General features: G+C 47.8%; 1 protein-coding gene and 1 long non-coding RNA gene across 25 annotated transcripts; one reads left to right on the plus strand and one right to left on the minus strand.

Moving 5' to 3' along the window:
- Positions 1-98: 98 nt before the first annotated feature.
- Positions 99-2,770, minus strand: LOC127926960 (uncharacterized). Of its 24 annotated transcripts, none has more exons than XR_008125685.1 (6): positions 2,572-2,770; positions 1,827-2,501; positions 1,660-1,794; positions 1,505-1,578; positions 1,151-1,457; positions 99-1,072 (listed from the first exon to the last, which is right to left on the minus strand). It is a non-coding gene; the product is annotated as an uncharacterized LOC127926960 (long non-coding RNA). The 24 variants fall into 24 exon arrangements; XR_008125692.1 differs by having other exon boundaries at positions 99-938; positions 991-1,072; positions 1,359-1,578; XR_008125689.1 differs by having other exon boundaries at positions 99-968; positions 1,047-1,098; positions 1,307-1,578.
- A 2,662-nt stretch (positions 2,771-5,432) lies between these two features.
- On the plus strand, positions 5,433-7,575 carry LOC127926959 (uncharacterized). The gene is made up of 3 exons (XM_052512588.1): positions 5,433-5,451; positions 5,955-6,911; positions 7,226-7,575. The coding sequence occupies exons 1-3, from the start codon at positions 5,433-5,435 to the stop codon at positions 7,231-7,233; spliced, it is 984 nt and encodes a 327-aa protein (XP_052368548.1). The 3' UTR covers positions 7,234-7,575.
- Positions 7,576-25,526: the final 17,951 nt, after the last annotated feature.

Genomic DNA, 25,526 nt, shown 5'->3' on the forward strand with positions numbered 1-25,526 from the left:
TACACACCTACCTGTCCAGGGTTGCATCTACACACCTGGCACCTGTCTCTAGATCTACTACAGGGAGTTTGTCCTAGCCATCTGGGACACCTGCATTGCTTGCTGTTTGGGGTTTTAGGCTGTCTCTTAGATCTGGGACAACAGGACGTGATGTCTCTTAGATCTGGGACAACAGGACGTGATGTCTCTTAGATCTGGGACAACAGGACGTGATGTCTCTTAGATCTGGGACCAGAGGACAACAGGATGTGATGTCTCTTAGATCTGGGACAACAGGACGTGATGTCTCTTAGATCTGGGACAACAGGATGTGATGTCTCTTAGATCTGGGACAACAGGATGTGATGTCTCTTAGATCTGGGACAACAGGACGTGATGTCTCTTAGATCTGGGACAACAGGACGTGATGTCTCTTAGATCTGGGACAACAGGATGTGATGTCTCTTAGATCTGGGACAACAGGACGTGATGTCTCTTAGATCTGGGACAACAGGACGTGATGTCTCTTAGATCTGGGACAACAGGACGTGATGTCTCTTAGATCTGGGACAACAGGACGTGATGTCTCTTAGATCTGGGACAACAGGACGTGATGTCTCTTAGATCTGGGACAACAGGACGTGATGTCTCTTAGATCTGGGACAACAGGACGTGATGTCTCTTAGATCTGGGACAACAGGACGTGATGTCTCTTAGATCTGGGACAACAGGACGTGATGTCTCTTAGATCTGGGACAACAGGACGTGATGTCTCTTAGATCTGGGACAACAGGACGTGATGTCTCTTAGATCTGGGACAACAGGACGTGATGTCTCTTAGATCTGGGACCAGAGGGACCTGTCCTGACCCATCTTCACACCTGCCTGTCCTGACCCATCTACACACCTACCTGTCCTGACCCATCTACACACCTACCTGTCCTGACCCATCTACACACCTACCTGTCCTGACCCATCTACACACCTGCCTGTCCTGACCCATCTACACACCTACCTGTCCTGACCCATCTACACACCTACCTGTCCTGACCCATCTACACACCTACCTGTCCTGACCCATCTACACACCTGCCTGTCCTGACCCATCTACACACCTACCTGTCCTGACCCATCTACACACTTACCTGTCCTGACCCATCTACACACCTACCTGTCCTGACCCATCTACACACCTGCCTGTCCTGACCCATCTACACACCTACCTGTCCTGACCCATCTACACACCTACCTGTCCTGACCCATCTACACACCTACCTGTCCTGACCCATCTACACACCTACCTGTCCTGACCCATCTACACACTTACCTGTCCTGACCCATCTACACACCTACCTGTCCTGACCCATCTACACACCTACCTGTCCTGACCCATCTACACACCTACCTGTCCTGACCCATCTACACACCTACCTGTCCTGACCCATCTACACACCTACCTGTCCTGGCTGTTCTCTTACCTGTCCTGACTGTACACCTACCTGTCCTGACCCATCTACACACCTACCTGTCCTGACCCATCTACACACCTACCTGTCCTGACCCATCTACACACTTACCTGTCCTGACCCATCTACACACCTACCTGTCCTGACCCATCTACACACCTGCCTGTCCTGACCCATCTACAGTTATCTACCTGTCCTGGACCCATCTACACACTTACCTGTCCTGATCCATCTACACACTTACCTGTCCTGACCCATCTACACACTTACACTGTCCTGACCCATCTGTCCACTTACCTGTCCTGACCCATCTTCACACTTACCTGTCCTGACCCATCTACACACTTACCTGTCCTGACCCATCTACACACATGTCCTTACCTGTCCTGACCCATCTACACACCTACATGTCCTGCTACCTGTCCTGACCCATCTACACACCTACATGTCCTGCTACCTGTCCTGACCCATCTACACACTTACCTGTCCTGGCCCATCTACACACTTACCTGTCCTGACCCACCTGTCCACTTACCTTATCCATCCTCAGTTTTCTCCTATCAAAGCCATTAACCTCTACCTGTTGTAAAGTCATCATTGACCTCTACCTGTTGTAAAGTCACCATTGACCTCATGGTGAAATCACTGAGTTCTTTCCTTCCTCTCCGGCAACTGAGTTAGGAAGGACGCCTGTATCTCTGTAGTGACTGGGTGTATTGATACACCATCCAAAGTGTAATGAATAACTTCACCTCAAAGGGATATTCAATATCTGCTTTTTATTTATTTTTTACCCATCTACCAATAGGTGACCTTCTTTGTGAGGATTGGAAAAACTCCCTGGTCTTTGTGGTTGAATCCGTGTTTGAAATTCACTGCTGGACTGAAGGGCCTTACAGTTATCTGTATGTGTGGGGTACAGAGATGAGGGACCTTACAGTTATCTGTATGTGTGGGGTACAGAGATGAGGGACCTTACAGTTATCTGTATGTGTGGGGTACAGAGATGAGGGACCTTACAGTTATCTGTATGTGTGGGGTACAGAGATGAGGGACCTTACAGTTATCTGTATGGTACAGAGATGAGGGACCTTACAGTTATCTGTATGGTACAGAGATGAGGGACCTTACAGTTATCTGTATGTGTGGGGTACAGAGATGAGGGACCTTACAGTTATCTGTATGTGTGGGGTACAGAGATGAGGGACCTTACAGTTATCTGTATGTGTGGGGTACAGAGATGAGGGACCTTACAGTTATCTGTATGTGTGGGGTACAGAGATGAGGGACCTTACAGTTATCTGTATGTGTGGGGTACAGAGATGAGGGGGTACAGAGATGAGGGACCTTACAGTTATCTCTATGTGTGGGGTACGGAGATGAGGTGGTCGTTCAGAAATCATGTTAAACACTTTTATTGAACAGAGACTCCATTAAACGTATTATGTGACTTGTTAAGCACATTTTTACGCATGAACTTATTTAGGCTCCTTTCCGTAACAAAGGAGTTGAATACTCGAATCGACAATCGACATTTCAGTTTTTTTTTATTACATTTATAAAAAGAAACTGCTTCATATTTTATTTAACCTTTTTTTATTTATTAATTAATTAATTAATTAATTAATTAAGAACAAACTGTTATTTTACATTGATGCCCCAAACCCGGACGGCGCTGGGCCAATTGTACGCCGCCCTATGGGACTCCCGATCATGGCCGGTTGTCACACAGCCCGTGATCGAACCCTGGGTCTGTAGTGACGCCTCTAGCGCCCGCGCCACCATTAGCAAACACTTTGAAGGCGCTGTACCTACCGTCCTGTACCCCTACCTGTCCTGTACACCTACCTGTCCTTTACACCTACCTGTCCTGTACACCTACCTGTCCTTTACACCTACCTGTCCTGCTGTGAAGGACCTATAACGGGCTGCTTGTCCTGTACACCTACCTGTCCTGTACACCTACCTGTCCTGCCGTGAAGGACCTGTAACTGGCTGCTTGTCCTGTACACCTACCTGTCCTGTACACCTACCTGTCCTGCTGTGAAGGACCTGTAACTGGCTGCTTGTCCTGTACACCTACCTGTCCTTTACACCTACCTGTCCTGCTGTGAAGGACCTATAACGGGCTGCTTGTCCTGTACACCTACCTGTCCTGCTGTGAAGGAGCGTCCCACTCGACTGCTCCCAGCAGCCTCTGTCCCTTCTCATTTGCATAAGAGCGGACAAATAACCCAATCAGGGAGCAGAGGCCGTCTGATGATATTGCCTCTCCTCTCCGGTGCCTGTCATGGTCGCACGGATAATGATGAGAAATGACGTTTGCTCATGCACCTATTTTCTGTTAGCATTTATCAGTTAGCCCCCTCTCTCTGTAGATTGTATTGTAACAACCCGTCTGTCTCCCAGCGTGGCACCCTTAAACAGGCCCCCTCCCTCGCCACGGTCCACCTCCCTCTGAACCCTCATTTACCCCCTGAAGCTCTGCTCTCTCACACACAGGAGATAAACTGCCCCGCCCTCCACTCTCTGTACCCCCAGGCCTCAGCTCAGTTCCCTCAGTCTAACATTCCAGTCCTTTAGGGTTCCTAAATATCCAGTCCTGTAGGGTTCTTAAAGATCCAGTCCTTTAGGGTTCCAAAAAGATCCACTCCTGTGGGGTTCCTAAATATCCAGTCCTGTAGGGTTCTTAAAGATCCAGTCCTTTAGGGTTCCAAAAGATCCAGTCCTGCGGGGTTCTAAAAGATCCACTCCTGTGGGGTTCTAAAAGATCCACTCCTGTGGGGTTCTAAAAGATCCACTCCTGTGGGGTTCTAAAAGAACTCCTGTGGGGTTCTAAAAGATCCACTCCTGTGGGGTTCTAAAAGATCCACTCCTGTGGGGTTCTAAAAGATCCACTCCTGTGGGGTTCTAAAAGATCCAGTCCTGTGGGGTTCTAAAAGATCCACTCCTGTGGGGTTCTGAAAAGATCCACTCCTGTGGGGTTCCTAAAAGATCCAGTCCTGTGGGGTTCTAAAAGATCCACTCCTGTGGGGTTCCGAAAAGATCCAGTCCTGTGGGGTTCCGAAAACATCCAGTCCTGTGGGGTTCCGAAAAGATCCACTCCTGTGGGGTTCCGAAAAGATCCACTCCTGTGGGGTTCTAAAAGATCCACTCCTGTGGGGTTCGAAAAGATCCAGTCCTGTGGGGTTCCAAAACATCCAGTCCTGTGGGGTTCCGAAAAGATCCACTCCAGTGGGGTTCCGAAAAGATCCACTCCTGTGGGGTTCCGAAAACATCCAGTCCTGTGGGGTTCTGAAAGATCCAGTCCTGTGGGGTTCTGAAAGATCCAGTCCTGTGGGTTCCGAAAGATCCAGTCCTGTGGGGTTCTGAAAAGATCCAGTCCTGTGGGGTTCCAAAAGATCCACTCCTGTGGGGTTCCGAAAAGATCCAATCCTGTGGGGTTCCGAAAAGATCCAGTCCTGTGGGGTTCCGAAAGATCCAGTCCTGTGGGGTTCTGAAAGATCCAGTCCTGTGGGGTTCTAAAAGATCCAGTCCTGTGGGGTTCCTAAAAGATCCAGTCCTGTGGGGTTCTGAAAAGATCCAGTCCTGTGGGGTTCTAAAAGATCCAGTCCTGTGGGGTTCCTGTGGGGTTCTAAAAGATCCAGTCCTGTGGGGTTCCTAAAAGATCCAGTCCTGTGGGGTTCTAAAAGATCCAGTCCTGTGGGGTTCCTAAAAGATCCAGTCCTGTGGGGTTCCTAAAAGATCCAGTCCTGTGGGGTTCCTAAAAGATACAGTCCTGTGGGGTTCCTAAAAGATCCAGTCCTGTGGGGTTCCTAAAAGATCCAGTCCTGTGGGGTTCCTAAAAGATCCAGTCCTGTGGGGTTCCTAAAAGATCCAGTCCTGTGGGGTTCTACATGACCGCCATTGATCAGCCCTACAGCAGAGAATGGCTACTGTTACCATGGAGGAGCAGCCTCATTGCTCCTCCATGGTAACAGTAGACCAATGAGACTGCTCCTCCATGGTAACAGTAGACCAGTCTCATTGGTCTACTGTTACCATGGAGGAGCAGCCTTATTCACAGAGCTACAGACCAGGGTCCTTATTCACAGAGCTACAGACCAGGGTCCTTATCCACAGAGCTACAGTACAGACCAGGGTCCTTATTCACAGAGCTACAGACCAGGGTCCTTATTCACAGAGCTACAGACCAGGGTCCTTATCCACAGAGCTACAGACCAGGGTCCTTATCCACAGAGCTACAGACCAGGGTCCTTATCCACAGAGCTACAGACCAGGGTCCTTATTCACAGAGCTACAGACCAGGGTCCTTATCCACAGAGCTACAGACCAGGGTCCTTATTCACAGAGCTACAGACCAGGGTCCTTATTCACAGAGCTACAGACCAGGGTCCTTATCCACAGAGCTACAGACCAGGGTCCTTATTCACAGAGCTACAGTACAGACCAGGGTCCTTGTCCACAGAGCTACAGACCAGGGTCCTTATCCACAGAGCTACTGACCAGGGTCCTTATCCACAGAGCTACAGACCAGGGTCCTTATTCACAGAGCTACAGTACAGACCAGGGTCCTTATCCACAGAGCTACAGACCAGGGTCCTTATTCACAGAGCTACAGACCAGGGTCCTTATCCACAGAGCTACAGTACAGACCAGGGTCCTTATTCACAGAGCTACAGACCAGGGTCCTTATCCACAGAGCTACAGTACAGACCAGGGTCCTTATTCACAGAGCTACAGACCAGGGTCCTTATTCACAGAGCTACAGACCAGGGTCCTTATCCACAGAGCTACAGACCAGGGTCCTTATCCACAGAGCTACAGTACAGACCAGGGTCCTTATTCACAGAGCTACAGAACAGGGTCCTTATTCACAGAGCTACAGACCAGGGTCCTTATCCACAGAGCTACAGTACAGACCAGGGTCCTTATTCACAGAGCTACAGACCAGGGTCCTTATCCACAGAGCTACAGTACAGACCAGGGTCCTTATTCACAGAACTACAGACCAGGGTCCTTATCCACAGAGCTACAGACCAGGGTCCTTATCCACAGAGCTACAGACCAGGGTCCTTATCCACAGAGCTACAGACCAGGGTCCTTATTCACAGAGCTACAGTACAGACCAGGGTCCTTATTCACAGAGCTACAGTACAGACCAGGGTCCTTATTCACAGAGCTACAGACCAGGGTCCTTATTCACAGAGCTACAGACCAGGGTCCTTATTCACAGAGCTACAGACCAGGGTCCTTATCCACAGAGCTACAGACCAGGGTCCTTATTCACAGAGCTACAGACCAGGGTCCTTATTCACAGAGCTACAGACCAGGGTCCTTATTCACAGAGCTACAGACCAGGGTCCTTATCCACAGAGCTACAGTACAGACCAGGGTCCTTATTCACAGAGCTACAGACCAGGGTCCTTATCCACAGAGCTACAGACCAGGGTCCTTATTCACAGAGCTACAGACCAGGGTCCTTATCCACAGAGCTACAGACCAGGGTCCTTATCCACAGAGCTACAGTACAGACCAGGGTCCTTATTCACAGAGCTACAGACCAGGGTCCTTATTCACAGAGCTACAGACCAAGGTAGTATCCCAAACAGTGTGCACTACGAATCCCAGCCTCTATCCCTGCTGGAGGCCTTTTGCCTTCTTGTAGGCCGTCATTGAAAATAAGAATTTGTTCTTAACTGACTTGCCTGGTTCAATGAATAAATAATAAAATGACCCAACACACCTCCAGGCTGTTTAAGGGCTATTTGACCAATAAGGAGAGTGATGGAGTGCTGCATCAGATGACCTGGCCTTCACAATCACCGGGCTTCAACCCAATTGAGATGGTTTGGGATGAGTTGGACCGCAGAGTGAAGGAAAAGCAGCCAACAAGTGCTCAGCATATGTGGGAACTCCTTCAAGACTGTTGGAAAAGCATTCCAGGTGAAGCTGGTTGAGAGAATGTCAAGAGTGTTGCAAAGCTGTCATCAAGGCAAAGGGTGGCTACTTTGAAGAATCTCGAATACATTTTGATTTGTGTAACACTTTTTTTTTTGCTACGACTTGATTCCATATGTGTTATTTCATAATAATAAATAGTAAAAATAAAGAAAAACCCTTGAATGAGTAGGTGTGTCCAGACTTTTGACTTGTATCTAAACAAGCTTACAGACGGATCACTGTGCACAAGACTGATGGACCTGAATATTGTGATGAGTGTAAGGGTGTGTTTCAAACAGAACCCTATTCCCTATATATATTGTGCTTCCCTATGGGCATCTCACTTTACACTGGGCTATAGAGTCATATCAGGCATCTCACTTTACACTGGGCTATAGAGTCACATCAGGCATCTCCCTTTACACTGGGCTATAGAGTCATATCAGGCATCTCACTTTACACTGGGCTATAGAGTCACATCAGGCATCTCACTTTACACTGGGCTATAGAGTCATATCAGGCATCTCACTTTACACTGGGCTATAGAGTCACATCAGGCATCTCACTTTACACTGGGCTATAGAGTCATATCAGGCATCTCCCTTTACATTTTACACAGAGTCATATCAGGCATCTCACTTTACACTGGGATATAGAGTCATCAGGCATCTCCCTTTACACTGGGCTATAGAGTCACATCAGGCATCTCCCTTTACACTGGGCTATAGAGTCATATCAGGCATCTCACTTTACACTGGGCTATAGAGTCACATCAGGCATCTCCCTTTACACTGGGCTATAGAGTCACATCAGGCATCTCACTTTACACTGGGCTGTAGAGTCATATCAGGCATCTCCCTTTACACTGGGATCTAGAGTCATCAGGCACCTCCCTTTACACTGGGCTGTAGAGTCACATCAGGCATCTCACTTTACACTGGGATATAGAGTCACATCAGGCATCACACTTTACACTGGGCTATAGAGTCACATCAGGCATCTCACTTTACACAGAGTCACATCAGGCATCTCACTTTACACTGGGCTGTAGAGTCATATCAGGCATCTCACTTTACACAGAGTCACATCAGGCATCTCCCTTTACACTGGGCTATAGAGTCACATCAGGCATCTCACTTTACACTGGGCTGTAGAGTCATATCAGGCATCTCCCTTTACACTGGGCTATAGAGTCACATCAGGCATCTCCCTTTACACTGGGCTATAGAGTCACATCAGGCATCTCACTTTACACAGAGTCACATCAGGCATCTCACTTTACACAGAGTCACATCAGGCATCTCACTTTACACAGAGTCACATCAGGCATCTCACTTTACACAGAGTCACATCAGGCATCTCACTTTACACAGAGTCACATCAGGCATCTCACTTTACACAGAGTCACATCAGGCATCTCACTTTACACAGAGTCACATCAGGCATCTCACTTTACACAGAGTCACATCAGGCATCTCACTTTACACAGAGTCACATCAGGCATCTCACTTTACACAGAGTCACATCAGGCATCACACTTTACACAGAGTCACATCAGGCATCTCACTTTACACAGAGTCACATCAGGCATCTCACTTTACACTGGGCTATAGAGTCACATCAGGCATCTCACTTTACACTGGGCTATAGAGTCACATCAGGCATCTCACTTTACACTGGGCTATAGAGTCACATCAGGCATCTCACTTTACACTGGGCTATAGAGTCACATCAGGCATCTCACTTTACACTGGGCTATAGAGTCACATCAGGCATCTCACTTTACACTGGGCTATAGAGTCACATCAGGCATCTCCCTTTACACTGGGCTATAGAGTCACATCAGGCATCTCCCTTTACACTGGGCTGTAGAGTCACATCAGGCATCACACTTTCCAATGTATTTATTCAGTCACTTGAATAGCAGCATCACATTTCACAAGACTGGATTTTTGTTTAGTTTTTGCTCATCAATTAATGAATTGCATCTGTTTTGTAGAAAGAAGTCAAACCAACATATGGAATCTCCCTTCCTCTGATGTCACGAGGAAGGAGACCCCCTCCTCCTCATCCTCCACCCTCCTGCCAGTTGTTAGGGAAACATAGCTGTTAATATTTGATGTGATCACGGGCCTCCACAAGCACATTTCAGCAGAGGCCCCGCAAGTTGAGCCAAAACATGATTAATTTAGTATTTATACCCCAGCATCCTTTAACAAGCAGAGCCCCACACACACCACACACACACACACACACACACACACACACACACACACACACACAGCCTCGGCCACACACACACACACACACACACACACACACACCCACACACACACACACACACAGCCTTGGCCCCGCAGCAGAGCAGACACACACACACACACACACACACACACACACACACACACACACACACACACACACACACACACACAGCCTTGGCCACACAGCGAGCACACACACACACACACACACACACACACACACACACACACACACACACACACACACACACACACACACAGCCTTGGCCCTGCAGCAGAGCAGACACAGTTTGAGACAGGAGTAGTGGCCCTAAATCATCAACTTTCCGCTGCCAGGCGGGTCGGGGGGGGACGACGACATGTTTTCACGTAATACAACAGTGTTTATAAGGAATTAGTGTCTGTGTGTGAGGATTAGTTTCCTGTCAGCCCACCAGTCAACAGCAGGGTTATGAGAAACTGCTGTAATTGTTGAGCCGACGGAGCCAAAATGACCTCTTTTTGTTGCTGTTGTTGTGTGTCCTAATGGGGGTTCAAACCTCTCCATCAATCTCTGCATGGAGGCTGACAGCAGGGTGTTTTACAAGGACCTGCTACTGGGTCTATTGGGTCCTGTTACTGGGAACAGGGAAACAACGTGAATAATTCACATCCCGTGTCTCACTCTGACCCTGGTCACCAGACCATAATGTCCTTCCGTCTGTCGCCGTGGCCGTCATCAGCCCCGCCCACAGCCTCGTCATCAATTCCTCCATTATGAATCCTTGACACCAGAATCACTTGAAGGGGGGATCTGGGGGGTACAACCATGAAGGGGGGTCTGGGGTTGGTACATCCATGAAGGGGGGATCTGGGGTTGGTACATCCATGAAGGGGGGGATCTGGGGTTGGTACATCCATGAAGGGGGGTACATCTGGGGTTGGTACATCCATGAAGGGGGATCTGGGGTTGGTACATCCATGAAGGGGGGATCTGGGGTTGGTACATCCATGAAGGGGGATCTGGGGTTGGTACATCCATTAAAGGGGGATCTGGGGTTGGTACATCCATGAAGGGGGATCTGGGGTTGGTACATCCATGAAGGGGGATCTGGGGTTTTTACATCCATGAAGGGGGATCTGGGGTTGGTACATCCATGAAGGGGGGATCTGGGGTTGGTACATCCATGAAGGGGGGATCTGGGGTTGGTACATCCATGAAGGGGGGATCTGGGGGGATCCATGAAGGGGGGATCTGGGGTTGGTACATCCATGAAGGGGGATCTGGGGTTGGTACATCCATGAAGGGGGGTCTGGGGTTGGTACATCCATGAAGGGGGGATCTGGGGTTGGTACATCCATGAAGGGGAATCTGGGGTTGGTACATCCATGAAGGGGGATCTGGGGTTGGTACATCCATGAAGGGGGATCTGGGGTTGGTACATCCATGAAGGGGGATCTGGGGTTGGTACATCCTTAAAGGGGGATCTGGGGTTGGTACATCCTTAAGGGGGGGATCTGGGGTTGGTACATCCATGAAGGGGGATCTGGGGTTGGTACATCCATGAAGGGGGGATCTGGGGTTGGTACATCCTTAAAGGGGGGATCTGGGGTTGGTACATCCTGAAGGGGGGATCTGGGGTTGGTACATCCATGAAGGGGGGATCTGGGGTTGGTACATCCATGAAGGGGGATCTGGGGTTGGTACATCCATGAAGGGGGGATCTGGGGTTGGTACATCCATGAAGGGGGATCTGGGGTTGGTACATCCATGAAGGGGGGATCTGGGGTTGGTACATCCATGAAGGGGTCTGGGGTTGGTACATCCATGAAGGGGGGTCTGGGGTTGGTACATCCATGAAGGGGGTCTGGGGTTGGTACATCCATGAAGGGGGGTCTGGGGTTGGTACATCCATGAAGGGGGATCTGGGGTTGGTACATCCTTAAAGGGGGGATCTGGGGTTGGTACATCCATGAAGGGGGGGGGGGGGTCTGGGGTTGGTACATCCATGAAGGGGGGTCTGGGGTTGGTACATCCATGAAGGGGGATCTGGGGTTGGTACATCCATGAAGGGGGGTCTGGGGTTGGTACATCCATGAAGGGGGGTCTGGGGTTGGTACATCCTTAAAGGGGGGATCTGGGGTTGGTACATCCATGAAGGGGGGATCTGGGGTTGGTACATCCATGAAGGGGGGATCTGGGGTTGGTACATCCATGAAGGGGGATCTGGGGTTGGTACATCCTTAAAGGGGGGATCTGGGGTTGGTACATCCTTAAAGGGGGGATCTGGGGTTGGTACATCCATGAAGGGGGATCTGGGGTTGGTACATCCATGAAGGGGGGATCTGGGGTTGGTACATCCATGAAGGGGGGATCTGGGGTTGGTACATCCATGAAGGGGGATCTGGGGTTGGTACATCCATGAAGGGGGATCTGGGGTTGGTACATCCATGAAGGGGGGATCTGGGGTTGGTACATCCATGAAGGGGGGATCTGGGGTTGGTACATCCATGAAGGGGGGATCTGGGGTTGGTACATCCATGAAGGGGGGTCTGGGGTTGGTACATCCATGAAGGGGGGTGGATCTGGGGTTGGTACATCCATGAAGGGGGATCTGGGGTTGGTACATCCATGAAGGGGGATCTGGGGTTGGTACATCCATGAAGGGGGATCTGGGGTTGGTACATCCTTAAAGGGGGATCTGGGGTTGGTACATCCTTAAAGGGGGGATCTGGGGTTGGTACATCCATGAAGGGGGGATCTGGGGTTGGTACATCCATGAAGGGGGGGGGGGATCTGGGGTTGGTACATCCATGAAGGGGGGGGGGGTTTGGGGTTGGTACATCCTTAAAGGGGGGGATCTGGGGTTGGTACATCCATGAAGGGGGGGTCTGGAGTTGGTACATCCATGTTTGTTATTGTTAGTTTCAATCGTAGATTGTCCTTTTTGAATAATGACATCTACAATGATGTATTAATTAGAGCGTTGGACTAGTAACCGGAAGGTTGCAAGTTCAAATCCCCGAGCTGACAAGGTACAAAATCTGTCATTCTGCCCCTGAACAGGCAGTTAACCCACTGTTCCTAGGGCCGTCATTGAAAATATGAATTTGTTCTTAACTTAAAGATAAAATAAAATAAATTGACATAGGTGTTTTTTTAATTTTACCTTTATTTAATTAACCAGGTAAGGTGGTTGAGACCAAGTTCTCATTTACAACTGCGACCCTGGCCAAGATAAAGCAAAGCAGTTCGACACAAACAACAACACAGAGTTACACACGGAGTAAACAACAACACAGAGTTACACACGGAGTAAACAACAACACAGAGTTACACACGGAGTAAACAACAACACAGAGTTACACATGGAGTAAACAAACATACAAACAACAACACAGAGTTACACATGGAGTAAACAAACATACAAACAACAACACAGAGTTACACATGGAGTAAACAAACATACAAACAACAACACAGAGTTACACATGGAGTAAACAAACATACAAACAACAACACAGAGTTACACATGGAGTAAACAAACATACAAACAACAACACAGAGTTACACATGGAGTAAACAAACATACAAACAACAACACAGAGTTACACATGGAGTAAACAAACAACAACACAGAGTTACACATGGAGTAAACAAACATACAAACAACAACACAGAGTTACACATGGAGTAAACAAACATACAAACAACAACACAGAGTTACACATGGAGTAAACAAACATACAAACAACAACACAGAGTTACACATGGAGTAAACAAACAACACAGAGTTACACATGGAGTAAACAAACATACAAACAACAACACAGAGTTACACATGGAGTAAACAACAACACAGAGTTACACATGGAGTAAACAAACATACAAACAACAACACAGAGTTACACATGGAGTAAACAAACATACAAACAACAACACAGAGTTACACATGGAGTAAACAAACATACAAACAACAACACAGAGTTACACATGGAGTAAACAAACATACAAACAACAACACAGAGTTACACATGGAGTAAACAAACATACAAACAACAACACAGAGTTACACATGGAGTAAACAAACATACAAACAACAACACAGAGTTACACATGGAGTAAACAAACGTACAAACAACAACACAGAGTTACACATGGAGTAAACAAACATACAAACAACAACACAGAGTTACACATGGAGTAAACAAACATACAAACAACAACACAGAGTTACACATGGAGTAAACAAACATACAAACAACAACACAGAGTTACACACGGAGTAAACAAACATACAAACAACAACACAGAGTTACACACGGAGTAAACAAACATACAAACAACAACACAGAGTTACACACGGAGTAAACAAACAAATAACAACAACAGAGTTACACATGGAGTAAACAAACAACAACACAGAGTTACACATGGAGTAAACAAACAAACAAACAACAACACAGAGTTACACACGGAGTAAACAAACATACAAACAACAACACAGAGTTACACATGGAGTAAACAAACATACAAACAACAACACAGAGTTACACACGGAGTAAACAAACATACAAACAACAACACAGAGTTACACACGGAGTAAACAAACGTACAAATAACAACAACAGAGTTACACATGGAGTAAACAAACAACAACACAGAGTTACACATGGAGTAAACAAACAAACAAACAACAACACAGAGTTACACATGGAGTAAACAAACATACAAACAACAACACAGAGTTACACACGGAGTAAACAAACATACAAACAACAAACAGAGTTACACACGGAGTAAACAAAAATACAAACAACAACACAGAGTTACACATGGAGTAAACAAAAATACAAACAACAACAACAGAGTTACACATGGAGTAAACAAACATACAAACAACAACACAGAGTTACACACGGAGTAAACAAACGTACAAACAACAACAGAGTTACACACGGAGTAAACAAACATACAAACAACAACACAGAGTTACACATGGAGTAAACAAACAACAACACAGAGTTACACACGGAGTAAACAAACATACAAACAACAACACAGAGTTACACATGGAGTAAACAAAACATACAGTCAATAACACAGTAGAGGAAAAAGGACACAAAAAGTCTGTAATGACGTCTGCAGTGACGTTTTAGTTCTTGACGTCGGGTTGGTTTTGAATTCTTTTAAATGATTATGACAACATGTTCCGCATTATGGAGGACAAACTATGACGTAATAGTGTGTCTGACCACTGGAGGGCGCTGTGGTTCATTCTACCCAGTCCCCCTGTTACTGACGGAGAGACGAGACAGCCAACAGACCTTTACAGACCATCATGAATCTATAGGAGCCTAGTTACAAACAGGAAGTCACTGTTTCCCTTGTAGCGGACATCACTCCCCATTGTATGTTATCTGTTGTCCATCTCTGTCTCTTCTACTGTCAGTCCATCTGTCTGGAGGCCAACTGGACTCCAATACTGTTCCTGTTCCTAGTTACAAACAGGAAGTCACTGTTTCCCTTGTAGCAGACATCACTCCCCCATTGTCTGTTATCTGTTGTCCATCTCTGTCTCTTCTACTGTCAGTCCATCTGTCTGGTGGCCAACTGGACTCCAATACTGTTCCTGTTCCTAGTTACAATGTTACAATACTGTTGCTGTTCCTGGTTAAAATGTTACAATGCTGTTTCTGTTCCTGGTTACAATGTTACAATACTGTTCCTGTTCCTAGTTACAATGTTACAATACTGTTCCTGTTCCTGGTTAAAATGTTACAATGCTGTTTCTGTTCCTGGTTACAATGTTACAATACTGTTCCTAATCCTAGTTACAACGTTACAATACTGTTCCTGTTCCTAGTTACAACGTTACAATACTGTTCCTAATCCTAGTTACAACGTTACAATACTGTTCCTGTTCCTAGTTACAATGTTACAATACTGTTCCTGATCCTAGTTACAACGTTACAATACTGTTCCTGTTCCTAGTTACAATGTTACAATACTGTTCCTGATCCTAGTTACAATGTTACAATACTGTTTCTGATCCTAGTTACAATTTTACAATACTGTTCCTGTTCCTAGTTACAATGTTACAATACTGTTTCTGTTCCTAGTTACAATGTTACAATACTGTTCCTGATCCTAGTTACAATGTTACAATACTGTTCCTGATCCTAGTTACAATGTTACAATACTGTTTCTGTTCCTAGTTACAATGTTACAATACTGTTCCTGATCCTAGTTACAATGTTACAATTCTGTTGCTGATCCTAGTTACAATGTTACAATGTTATAATACTGTTCCTGTTCCTAGTTACAATACTGTTCCTGTTCCTAGTTACAATGTTACAATGTTACAATACTGTTCCTGATCCTAGTTACAATGTTACAATGTTACAATACTGTTCCTGTTCCTAGTTACAATGTTACAATACTGTTTCTGTTCCTAGATACAATGTTACAATACTGTTTCTGTTCCTAGATACAATGTTACAATACTGTTCCTGTTCCTAGTTACAATGTTACAATACTGTTCCTGTTCCTAGTTACAATGTTACAATACTGTTTCTGTTCCTAGTTACAATGTTACAATACTGTTCCTGTTCCTAGTTACAATGTTACAATACTGTTCCTAGTTACAATGTTACAATGTTACAATACTGTTCCTGTTCCTAGTTACAATGTTACAATACTGTTCCTGTTCCTAGATACAATGTTACAATACTGTTCCTAGTTACAATGTTACAATACTGTTCCTAGTTACAATGTTACAATACTGTTCCTGTTCCTAGTTACAATGTTCCGTCTCCGTCTCCGTCTCCCCGTTCCGTCTCCCCCCATCTGTTTCCTAGTTCTCCTGTTCCTAGTTACAATGTCCCCAATACTGTCTCCCCCATCTCCGTCTCCTCCCCATCTCCGTCTCCGTTCCTAGTTACAATGTTATAATACTGTTCCTAATCCTAGTTACAATGTTACAATACTGTTTCTGTTCCGTTACAATGTTATCTCCCCCCGTTCCAATGTTACAATACTGTTTCTGTTCCTAGTTACAATGTTCCGTCTCCGTCTCCGTCTCCCCCCATCTCCGTCTCCGTTTCCCCATCTCCGTTACAATGTTACAATACCGTTCCTAGTTACAACCGTTTCTGTTACGTTCCCGTTCTCCCCTGTCTCCTCCGTACTTGTTACAATACTGTTTCCTGTTCTCCTCCCTCCGTTACGTTCTCTCCGTCTCTCCGTCTACTTCCCGTCCTGTCTCCGTCTCTTCCCTGTTCCGTCTCCACCCGTCTCAATGTTCCCCAATCTCCGTTCCTAGTTCCCCCCCCAATCCGTCCCCCGTCAATACTGTTCCTCCCCCAGTTACTCCCTGCCCTCCCCAATACTGTTCCTCCTGCTTCTCGTCTCAATGCGTCTACAATGTCTCTCCCGTCTCCGTCTCCCCCCGTCTCCTCGTTCCCTGTCTCCGTCTCCCCCCGTCTCCGTCTCTTCCCGTCTCCGTCTCCCCCATCTCCGCCTCCTCTCTCCCCGTTTTTCTCCGTCTCCCCCGTCTCCGTCCCCCAGTTTCTCCGTCTCCGTCCTCTCGTCTCCGTCCATCTCCGTCTCCGTCTCCCCTTCCTCCCTATCTCCTCCGTCTCCGTCTCCCTCTCCCATCTCCGTCTCCCCCATCTCCGTCTCCGTCTCCCCCCGCCTCCGTCTCCCCCGCTCCCCCCGTCTCCCCGTCTCCCTCTCCTCCGTCTCCCCCCGTTTCCCGGTCTCTCTCCCCCCCGTCTCCCCCGTCTCTCCCCGTCTCCGTCTCCCCCCGTCCTCCCTCTCCCCGCTCCCCTCCCCTCCCCCGTCTGCCTCCCCCTGTCTCCGTCTCCGTCTCGTCTGCCCGTCTCCGTCTCCCGTCTCCGCTCTCCGTCCCCCGTCTCCGTCTCCCATCTCCGTCTCCGTCTCCCCCGTCTCGTCTCCCCTCGTCTCCCTCCATCTCCCCGTCTCCCTCCTCCCCCTCCTCTCTCCCCGCTCCGTCTCCCCCTCCGCTCTCCGTCTCCTCTCTCCCCCCGTCTCCGTCTCCCCGCTCCGTCTCTCCCGTCTCCGTCTCCGTCTCCCCGTCTCCGCCCCTTCCCCGTCTCCCCGTCCCTCCTCCGTCTCCGTCTCCCTCCCTCTCCGTCTCCCCGTCTCCGTCTCCCCCCCCGTCTCCGTCTCTCCCCCCCCGTCTCCCTCCGTCTCCCCATCTCGTCTCCCCGTCTCCGTCTCCCCCCTCCGTCTCCCCCCGTCTCCCCCGTCTCCGTCTCCCTCCGTCTCCCCCGTCTCCCCCCCGTCTCCGTCTCCCTCCCCCTCCGTCTCCCCCCGCTCTCCGTCTCCCCCGTCTCCGTCTCCGTCTCCCCTCCGCCTCCGTCTCCCCGTCTCCGTCTCCCCCGCCTCCGCTCTCCCCCGTCTCCGTCTCCGTCTCCCCCCCTCGTCTCCCCCTCTCCGTCTCCCCCGTCTCCGTCTCCCCCCTCCGCCCCCCGCTCTCCCCCCGTCTCTCCGTCTCCCCCCGTCTCCGTCTCCCCCGTCTCTGTCTCCCCCCGTCTCCCCCTCGCTCCGTCTCCCCCCGTCTCCGCCCCCCGTCTCTCTCCCCCCGTCTCCGTCTCCCCGTCTCCGCTCCCCGTCTCCCTCTCGTCTCCGTCTCCCCCCGTCTCCTTCCCCCCTCGTCTCCCCGCTCTCCCCCGCCTCCGTCTCCCCCCGCCTCCTGTCTCCCCGCTCCGTCTCCCCCCTCTTCCCCTCCCCCCGTCTCCGTCTCCCCGCCTCCGTCTCCCCCTCGTCTCCGTCTCCCCCGTCTCCGTCTCCCCGTCTCTTCCCCGTCTCCGTCTCCCCCGTCTCTCTCCCCATCTCCTCTCTCGTCTCCCGTCTCCGTCTCCCCGTCTCTGTCTCCCCCCCATCTCCCCGTCTCTGTCTCCCCCCGTCCGTCTCCCCATCTCGTCTCCCCGTCTCCGTCTCCCCTCCGTCTCCCCGCTCTCCCCCCGTCTCCGTCTCCCCGTCTCCGTCTCCCCCCTCCGTCTCCCGTCTCCGTCCCCCCGTCTCCCCGCCCCCCCGCTCCGTCTCCCCGTCTCTGTCTCCCGTCTCCGTCTCTCCCCGTCTCCTGCTCTCCCCGTCTCTCCCGTCCCCCCGTCTCCCCGTCTCGTCTCCCCGTCTCCGTCTCCCCGTCTCCGTCTCCCCCGTCTCCGTCTCCCCGTCCCGTCTCCTCCGTCTCCCCTCTCTCCCCGTCTCCGTCTCCCCCGTCCCGTCTCCCCGTCTCCGTCTCCCCGTCTCCGTCTCCCCCGTCTCCATCTCCCCGTCTCCCCCTCCGTCTCCCCCCCGTCTCCCCCCGTCTCCGTCTCCCCCATCTCCCTCCCCCGTCCCCGTCTCCCCCATCTCTCCGTCTCCCCCCGTCTCCCCGTCTCCCCGTCTCTCCCCCCGTCTCTGTCTCCCCCCGTCTCCGTCTCTCCCCCGTCTCCGTCTCCCCCCCGCTCTCCGTCTCCCCCCTCCCCCCGCCTCCGTCTCCCCCGCCTCCGTCTCCCCCCCTCCATCTCCCCCCGTCTCCGTCTCCCCGTCTCCGTCCCCCGTCTCCGCCTCCCCGTCTCCGTCTCCCCGTCTCCGTCTCCCCCTCTCCGTCTCCCCGTCTCCGTCTCCGCCCCCCGCTCCGTCTCCCCGTCTCTCCCGTCTCCCCGTCTCCGTCTCCCTCCGTCCCGTCTCCCCGTCTCCCCCCGTCTCTGTCTCCCCGTCTCCGTCCCCCCGCTCTCCGTCTCCCCTGCTCTCCCCCCGTCTCCCCCGTCTCCGTCTCCCCCGTCTCTGTCTCCCCCCCCTGTCTCCGTCTCTCCCCGCCTCCGTCTCCCCGTCTCTGTCTCCCCGTCTCCCCCCCCGTCTCCGTCTCCCCGTCTCCGTCTCCCCCCCCGTCTCCCCGTCTCTCCCCCGTCTCCCCCCGTCTCCGTCTCCCCCCTCCCCCCCGTCTCCGCCTCCCCGTCTCCCCTCTCCGTCTCCCCGTCTCCTCGTCTCCATCTCCCCCCCGTCTCCGTCTCCCCATCAGATAGAAGTTATTGATTAGCCTACTGATTTGCGGTCGCTCTGTAATACCATGGAGAATGTGCAGGCACTGTGACAATTCCTAACTGCGGTTGGAAACGGACGATTTAACGATGTGTTACGTTAAGGCTCGACACTTAACCTCTGACCCTAGCCTGAGGCTATAGCACTGATTAGTGTGAACTCAACATTCTTTATTAGTTGATAGATTTTTGTATTATTAGAGGAGATATGGACGGGAGAGAAGTAAACTATCTGGTGACCTCGTGACCTCTTAACTAATAATAGGTTTATATATATATGAGGTTTCTACTGACCTCGTGACCTCTTAACTAATAATAGGTTTATATATATATGAGGTTTCTACTGACCTCGTGACCTCTTAACTAATAATAGGTTTATATATATGAGGTTTCTACTGACCTCGTGACCTCTTAACTAATAATAGGTTTATATATGTGTGACAATACAGAGGCGGATGCAAGATGCAAGCAACGATGGTTTAATGAATACAGTTTACAGCAGCAACAGGACAGACAGACTGTACTCAGACGGAATCCGACCCAGGGACTAGGGCGCATCTTCCAATGATAGCGTGCTGAGAAATCCAGGGGAGTGTGTCCGGATGGGTAGGAAGGAGCACAGCAGATAATCCACACAAGGGCGGCGAGAGAAGAGCACAGACACACGACACAACCTCAGGGAAGTAACAACGATCTGACAACAAGAAACACTGGTTACAGAACATATAAAGGGAAGATAAGTGGTTCCAGCTGGCGCAGACAATCAGGCCGAGATTGGGAACCACGCCCACACAAACACGAGAGAGAGAGAGAGAGAAAGAGAAAGAGAGAGGGAGGTAGTGGATTCATGAACCGTGACAATATGAGGTTTCGACTGACCTCCTGACCCCTAACGGACCAGGAAAAACTCTGGACCTTAAAGGCAGGTAAGGACACCACTAAGGCAGGTAAGGACATCACTAAGGCAGGTAAGGACATCACTAAGGCAGGTAAGGACATCACTAAGGCAGGTAAGGACATCACTAAGGCAGGTAAGGACATCACTAAGGCAGGTAAGGACATCACTAAGGCAGGTAAGGACATCACTAAGGCAGGTAAGGACATCACTAAGGCAGGTAAGGACATCACTAAGGCAGGTAAGGACATCACTAAGGCAGGTAAGGACATCACTAAGGCAGGTAAGGACATCCCTAAGGCAGGTAAGGACATCACTAAGGCAGGTAAGGACATCACTAAGACAGGTAAGGACATCACTAAGGCAGGTAAGGACATCACTAAGGCAGGTAAGGACATCACTAAGGCAGGTAAGGACATCACTAAGGCAGGTAAGGACATCACTAAGGCAGGTAAGGACATCACTAAGGCAGGTAAGGACATCACTAAGGCAGGTAAGGACATCCCTAAGGCAGGTAAGGACACCCCCCCCGGCTGTTTTTCCAAACTGTCTCAATAAAGTTTTTTTTTACAAGAATAAAACAACTGTATCCATTGGCTGTAGGACAGAGTGTATTGTTTCGTAAAGTGTTCTGTTTTAAAGGGCCGGTGTCAGCACAGCGTGTGGGCCAATCACACACTGACATCACATACAAAATGATAGAACAATTGTAGATGTATAAATATGTGGCTACAGCCTCTCTGCTGCCTGATGGGGGCTCCTGCTGATTGGTCCTGGTCATTTACACAGGGCTCTTTATTACGGTGATCACTCACTACCTTGTATTCTCCTTGTTATTCTGCTGGAACTCCTCCCTCTCTCTCTCCTGTCTCTCACCTCTCTCTCTCTCTCTCTCTCCTGTCTCTATCTCTCTCTCTCCTGTCTCTCTCTCTCTCTCCTGTCTCTCTCCTCTCTCTCTCCTCTCTCTCTCCTGTCTCTCTCCTCTCTCTCTCTCTCTCTCTCTCTCTCTCTCTCTCTCTCTCTCTCTCTGTCTCTCTCTCTCTCCTGTCTCTCTCTCTCTCTATCTCTCTCTCCTGTCTCTCTCCTGTCTCTCTCTCTCTCTCTCTCTCTCTCTCTCTCTCTCTCTCTCTCTCTCTCTCTCTCTCTCTCTCTCAATTAAATTCAAGGGCTTTATTGGCATGGGAAACATGTGTTAACATTGCCAAAGCAAGTGAGGTAGACAACATACAAAGTGAATATATAAAGTGAAAAACAACAAAAATTAACAGTAAACATTACACATACAACAGTTTCAAAACAGTAAAGACATTACAAATGTCATATTATATATATATATATATATATATATATATATATATATACACAATGTACAAATAATTAAAGGACACAAGATAAAATAAATAAGCATAAATATGGGTTGTATTTACAATCGTGTGTGTTCTTCACTGGTTGCCCTTTTCTCGTGGCAACAGGTCACAAATCTTGCTGCTGTGATGTCACACTGTGGAATTTCACCCAGTAGATATGGGAGTTTTTCAAAATTGGATATGTTTTCGAATTCTTTGTGGATCTGTGTGATCTGGGGGAAATATGTCTCTCTAATATGGTCATACATTGGGCAGGAGGTTAGGAAGTGCAGCTCAATTTCCACCTCATTTTGTGGGCAGTGAGCACATAACCTGTCTTCTCTTGAGAGCCATGTCTGCTAACGCGGCCTTTCTCAATAGCAAGGCTATGCTCACTGAGTCTGTACATAGTCAAAGCTTTCCTTAATTTTGGGTCAGTCACAGTGGTCAGGTATTCTGCCGCTGTGTACTCTCTGTTTAGGGCCAAATAGCATTCTAGTTTGCTCTGTTTTTTTGTTAATTCTTTCCAATGTGTTAAGTAATTATCTTTTTGTTTTCTCATGATTTGGTTGGGTCTAATTGTGCTGTTGTCCTGGGGCTCTGTAGGGTGTGTTTGTGAACAGAGCCCCAGGACCAGTTTGCTTAGGGGACTCTTCTCCAGGTTCATCTCTCTGTTTGTGATGGCTTTGTTATGGAAGGTTTGTGAATCGCTTCCTTTTAGGTGGTTGTAGAATTTAATGGCTCTTTTCTGGATTTTGATAATTAGTGGGTATCGGCCTAATTCTGCTCTGCATGCATTATTTGGTGTTTTACGTTGTACACGGAGGATATTTTTGCAGAATTCTGCGTGCAGAGTCTCAATTTGGTGTTTGTCCCATTTTGTGAAGTCTTGGTTGGTGAGCGGACCCCAGACCTCACAACCATAAAGGGCAATGGGCTCTATGACTGATTCAAGTATTTTTAGCCAAATCCTAATTGGTATGTTGAAATTTATGTTCTTTTAATAGAATGCCCTTCTTGCCTTGAATCTCAGATCGTTCACAGCTTTGTGGAAGTTACCTGTGGCGCTGATGTTTAGGCCAAGGTATGTATAGTTTTTGTGTGCTCTAGGGCAACAGTGTCTAGATGGAATTTGTATTTGTGGTCCTGGTGACTGGACCTTTTTTGGAACACCATTATTTTGGTCTTACTGAGATTTACTGTCAGGGCCCAGGTCTGACAGAATCTGTGCATAAGATCTAGGTGCTGCTGTAGGTCCTCCTTGGTTGGTGACAGAAGCACCAGATCATCAGCAAACAGCAGACATTTGACTTGATTCTAGCAGGGGGAGGCCGGGTGCTGTGTGTCTGTGTATGTGTGTGTGTGTGTGTGTGTGTATGTGTGTGTGTGTGTGTGTGTCTGTGTATGTGTGTGCGTGTATGTGTATGTGTGTGTATGTGTGTGTGTCTGTGTGTGTGTGTGTGTGTCTGTGTGTGTGTGTGTGTCTGCGTGTATGTGTATGTGTGTGTATGTCTGTGTCTGTGTCTGTGTGTGTGTGTGCGCACCTATCTGACCTCTCAGATGTAATAAGGGTAGGATCTCGGCCCCCAAGGGCCCTTTCAGTTATCACCCCCCCCCCTCTCTGTTTGTGTGTTTTAATGGTCTGAGCCCTGAGCTGGTATCTCTAAATTAGCTGAGTGGGTTGATAGGTTGGTCACTCTGCCAGGTGCTAATTACATTAGTTTATCAATGTACAGGACAATTTATGGTCCTCCTCCTAATAACAGTAGCTAGGTGTTTGTGTCTGTGTGAGAGAGATACGTGGTTGACTCAACCTGCAGTCCCAGTGTTTATATCCAGGTGGGTTTAGGGTCACAGTCTCTATGATGGTTATAACACAGTCTCTATGATGGTTATAACACAGTCTCTATATAATATAGATGGTTATAACACAGTCTCTATGATGGTTATAACACAATCTCTATGATGGTTATAACACAGTCTCTATATAATATAGATGGATATAACACAGTCTCTATATAATATAGATGGTTATAACACAGTCTCTATATGGATATAACACAGTCTCTATATAGTATAGATGGTTATAACACAGTCTCTATGATGGTTATAACACAGTCTCTATATAATATAGATGGTTATAACACAGTCTCGATATAATATAGATGTTTATAACACAGTCTCTATATAATATAGATGGTTATAACACAGTCTCTATATAATATAGATGGATATAACACAGTCTCTATATAATATAGATGGTTATAACACAGTCTCTATATAATATAGATGGTTATAACACAGTCTCTATATAATATAGATGGATATAACACAGTCTCTATATAATATAGATGGTTATAACACAGTCTCTATATAATATAGATGGTTATAACACAGTCTCTATATAATATAGATGGATATAACACAGTCTCTATATAATATAGATGGTTATAACACAGTCTCTATATAATATAGATGGTTATAACACAGTCTCTATGATGGTTATAACACAATCTCTATGATGGTTATAACACAGTCTCTATATAATATAGATGGATATAACACAGTCTCTATATAATATAGATGGTTATAACACAGTCTCTATGATGGTTATAACACAGTCTCTATATAATATAGATGGATATAACACAGTCTCTATATAATATAGATGGTTATAACACAGTCTCTATATAATATAGATGGTTATAACACAGTCTCTATATAATATAGATGGTTATAACACAGTCTCTATGATGGTTATAACACAGTCTCTATATAATATAGATGGTTATAACACAGTCTCTATATAATATAGATGGTTATAACACAGTCTCTATGATGGTTATAACACAGTCTCTATATAATATAGATGGTTATAACACAGTCTCTATGATGGTTATAACACAGTCTCTATATAATATAGATGGATATAACACAGTCTCTATATAATATAGATGGTTATAACACAGTCTCTATATAATATAGATGGTTATAACACAGTCTCTATATAATATAGATGGTTATAACACAGTCTCTATGATGGTTATAACACAGTCTCTATATAATATAGATGGTTATAACACAGTCTCTATATAATATAGATGGTTATAACACAGTCTCTATGATGGTTATAACACAGTCTCTATATAATATAGGTGGTTATAACACAGTCTCTATATAATATAGATGGTTATAACACAGTCTCTATGATGGTTATAACACAGTCTCTATATAATATAGATGGATATAAAACAAATATAGTTAATATTTTAGAGTCCTTAAAGGAGCCAACCTTTGCCTTGATGACAACTTTGCATACTTTCTCTCAACCAGCTTCAAGAAGTTGGAATTTCATTTAAATTAGAGTTGGGTATGTCATTTCAGGTGAAAACCTGGTCATCCCTGTAGACCCTGGTCATCCCTATAGACCCTGGTCATCCCTATAGACCCTGGTCATCCTCTAGACCCTGGTCATACAATAGACCCTGGTCATCCCTGTAGACCCTGGTCATCCCTATAGACCCTGGTCATCCCTGTAGACCCTGGTCATCCCTATAGACCCTGGTCATCCCTGTAGACCCTGGTCATCCCTGTAGACCCT

The sequence above is a fragment of the Oncorhynchus keta genome, unplaced genomic scaffold, assembly GCF_023373465.1.
Source record: "Oncorhynchus keta strain PuntledgeMale-10-30-2019 unplaced genomic scaffold, Oket_V2 Un_contig_871_pilon_pilon, whole genome shotgun sequence".
In the NCBI taxonomy this organism is placed as follows: domain Eukaryota; kingdom Metazoa; phylum Chordata; class Actinopteri; order Salmoniformes; family Salmonidae; genus Oncorhynchus; species Oncorhynchus keta.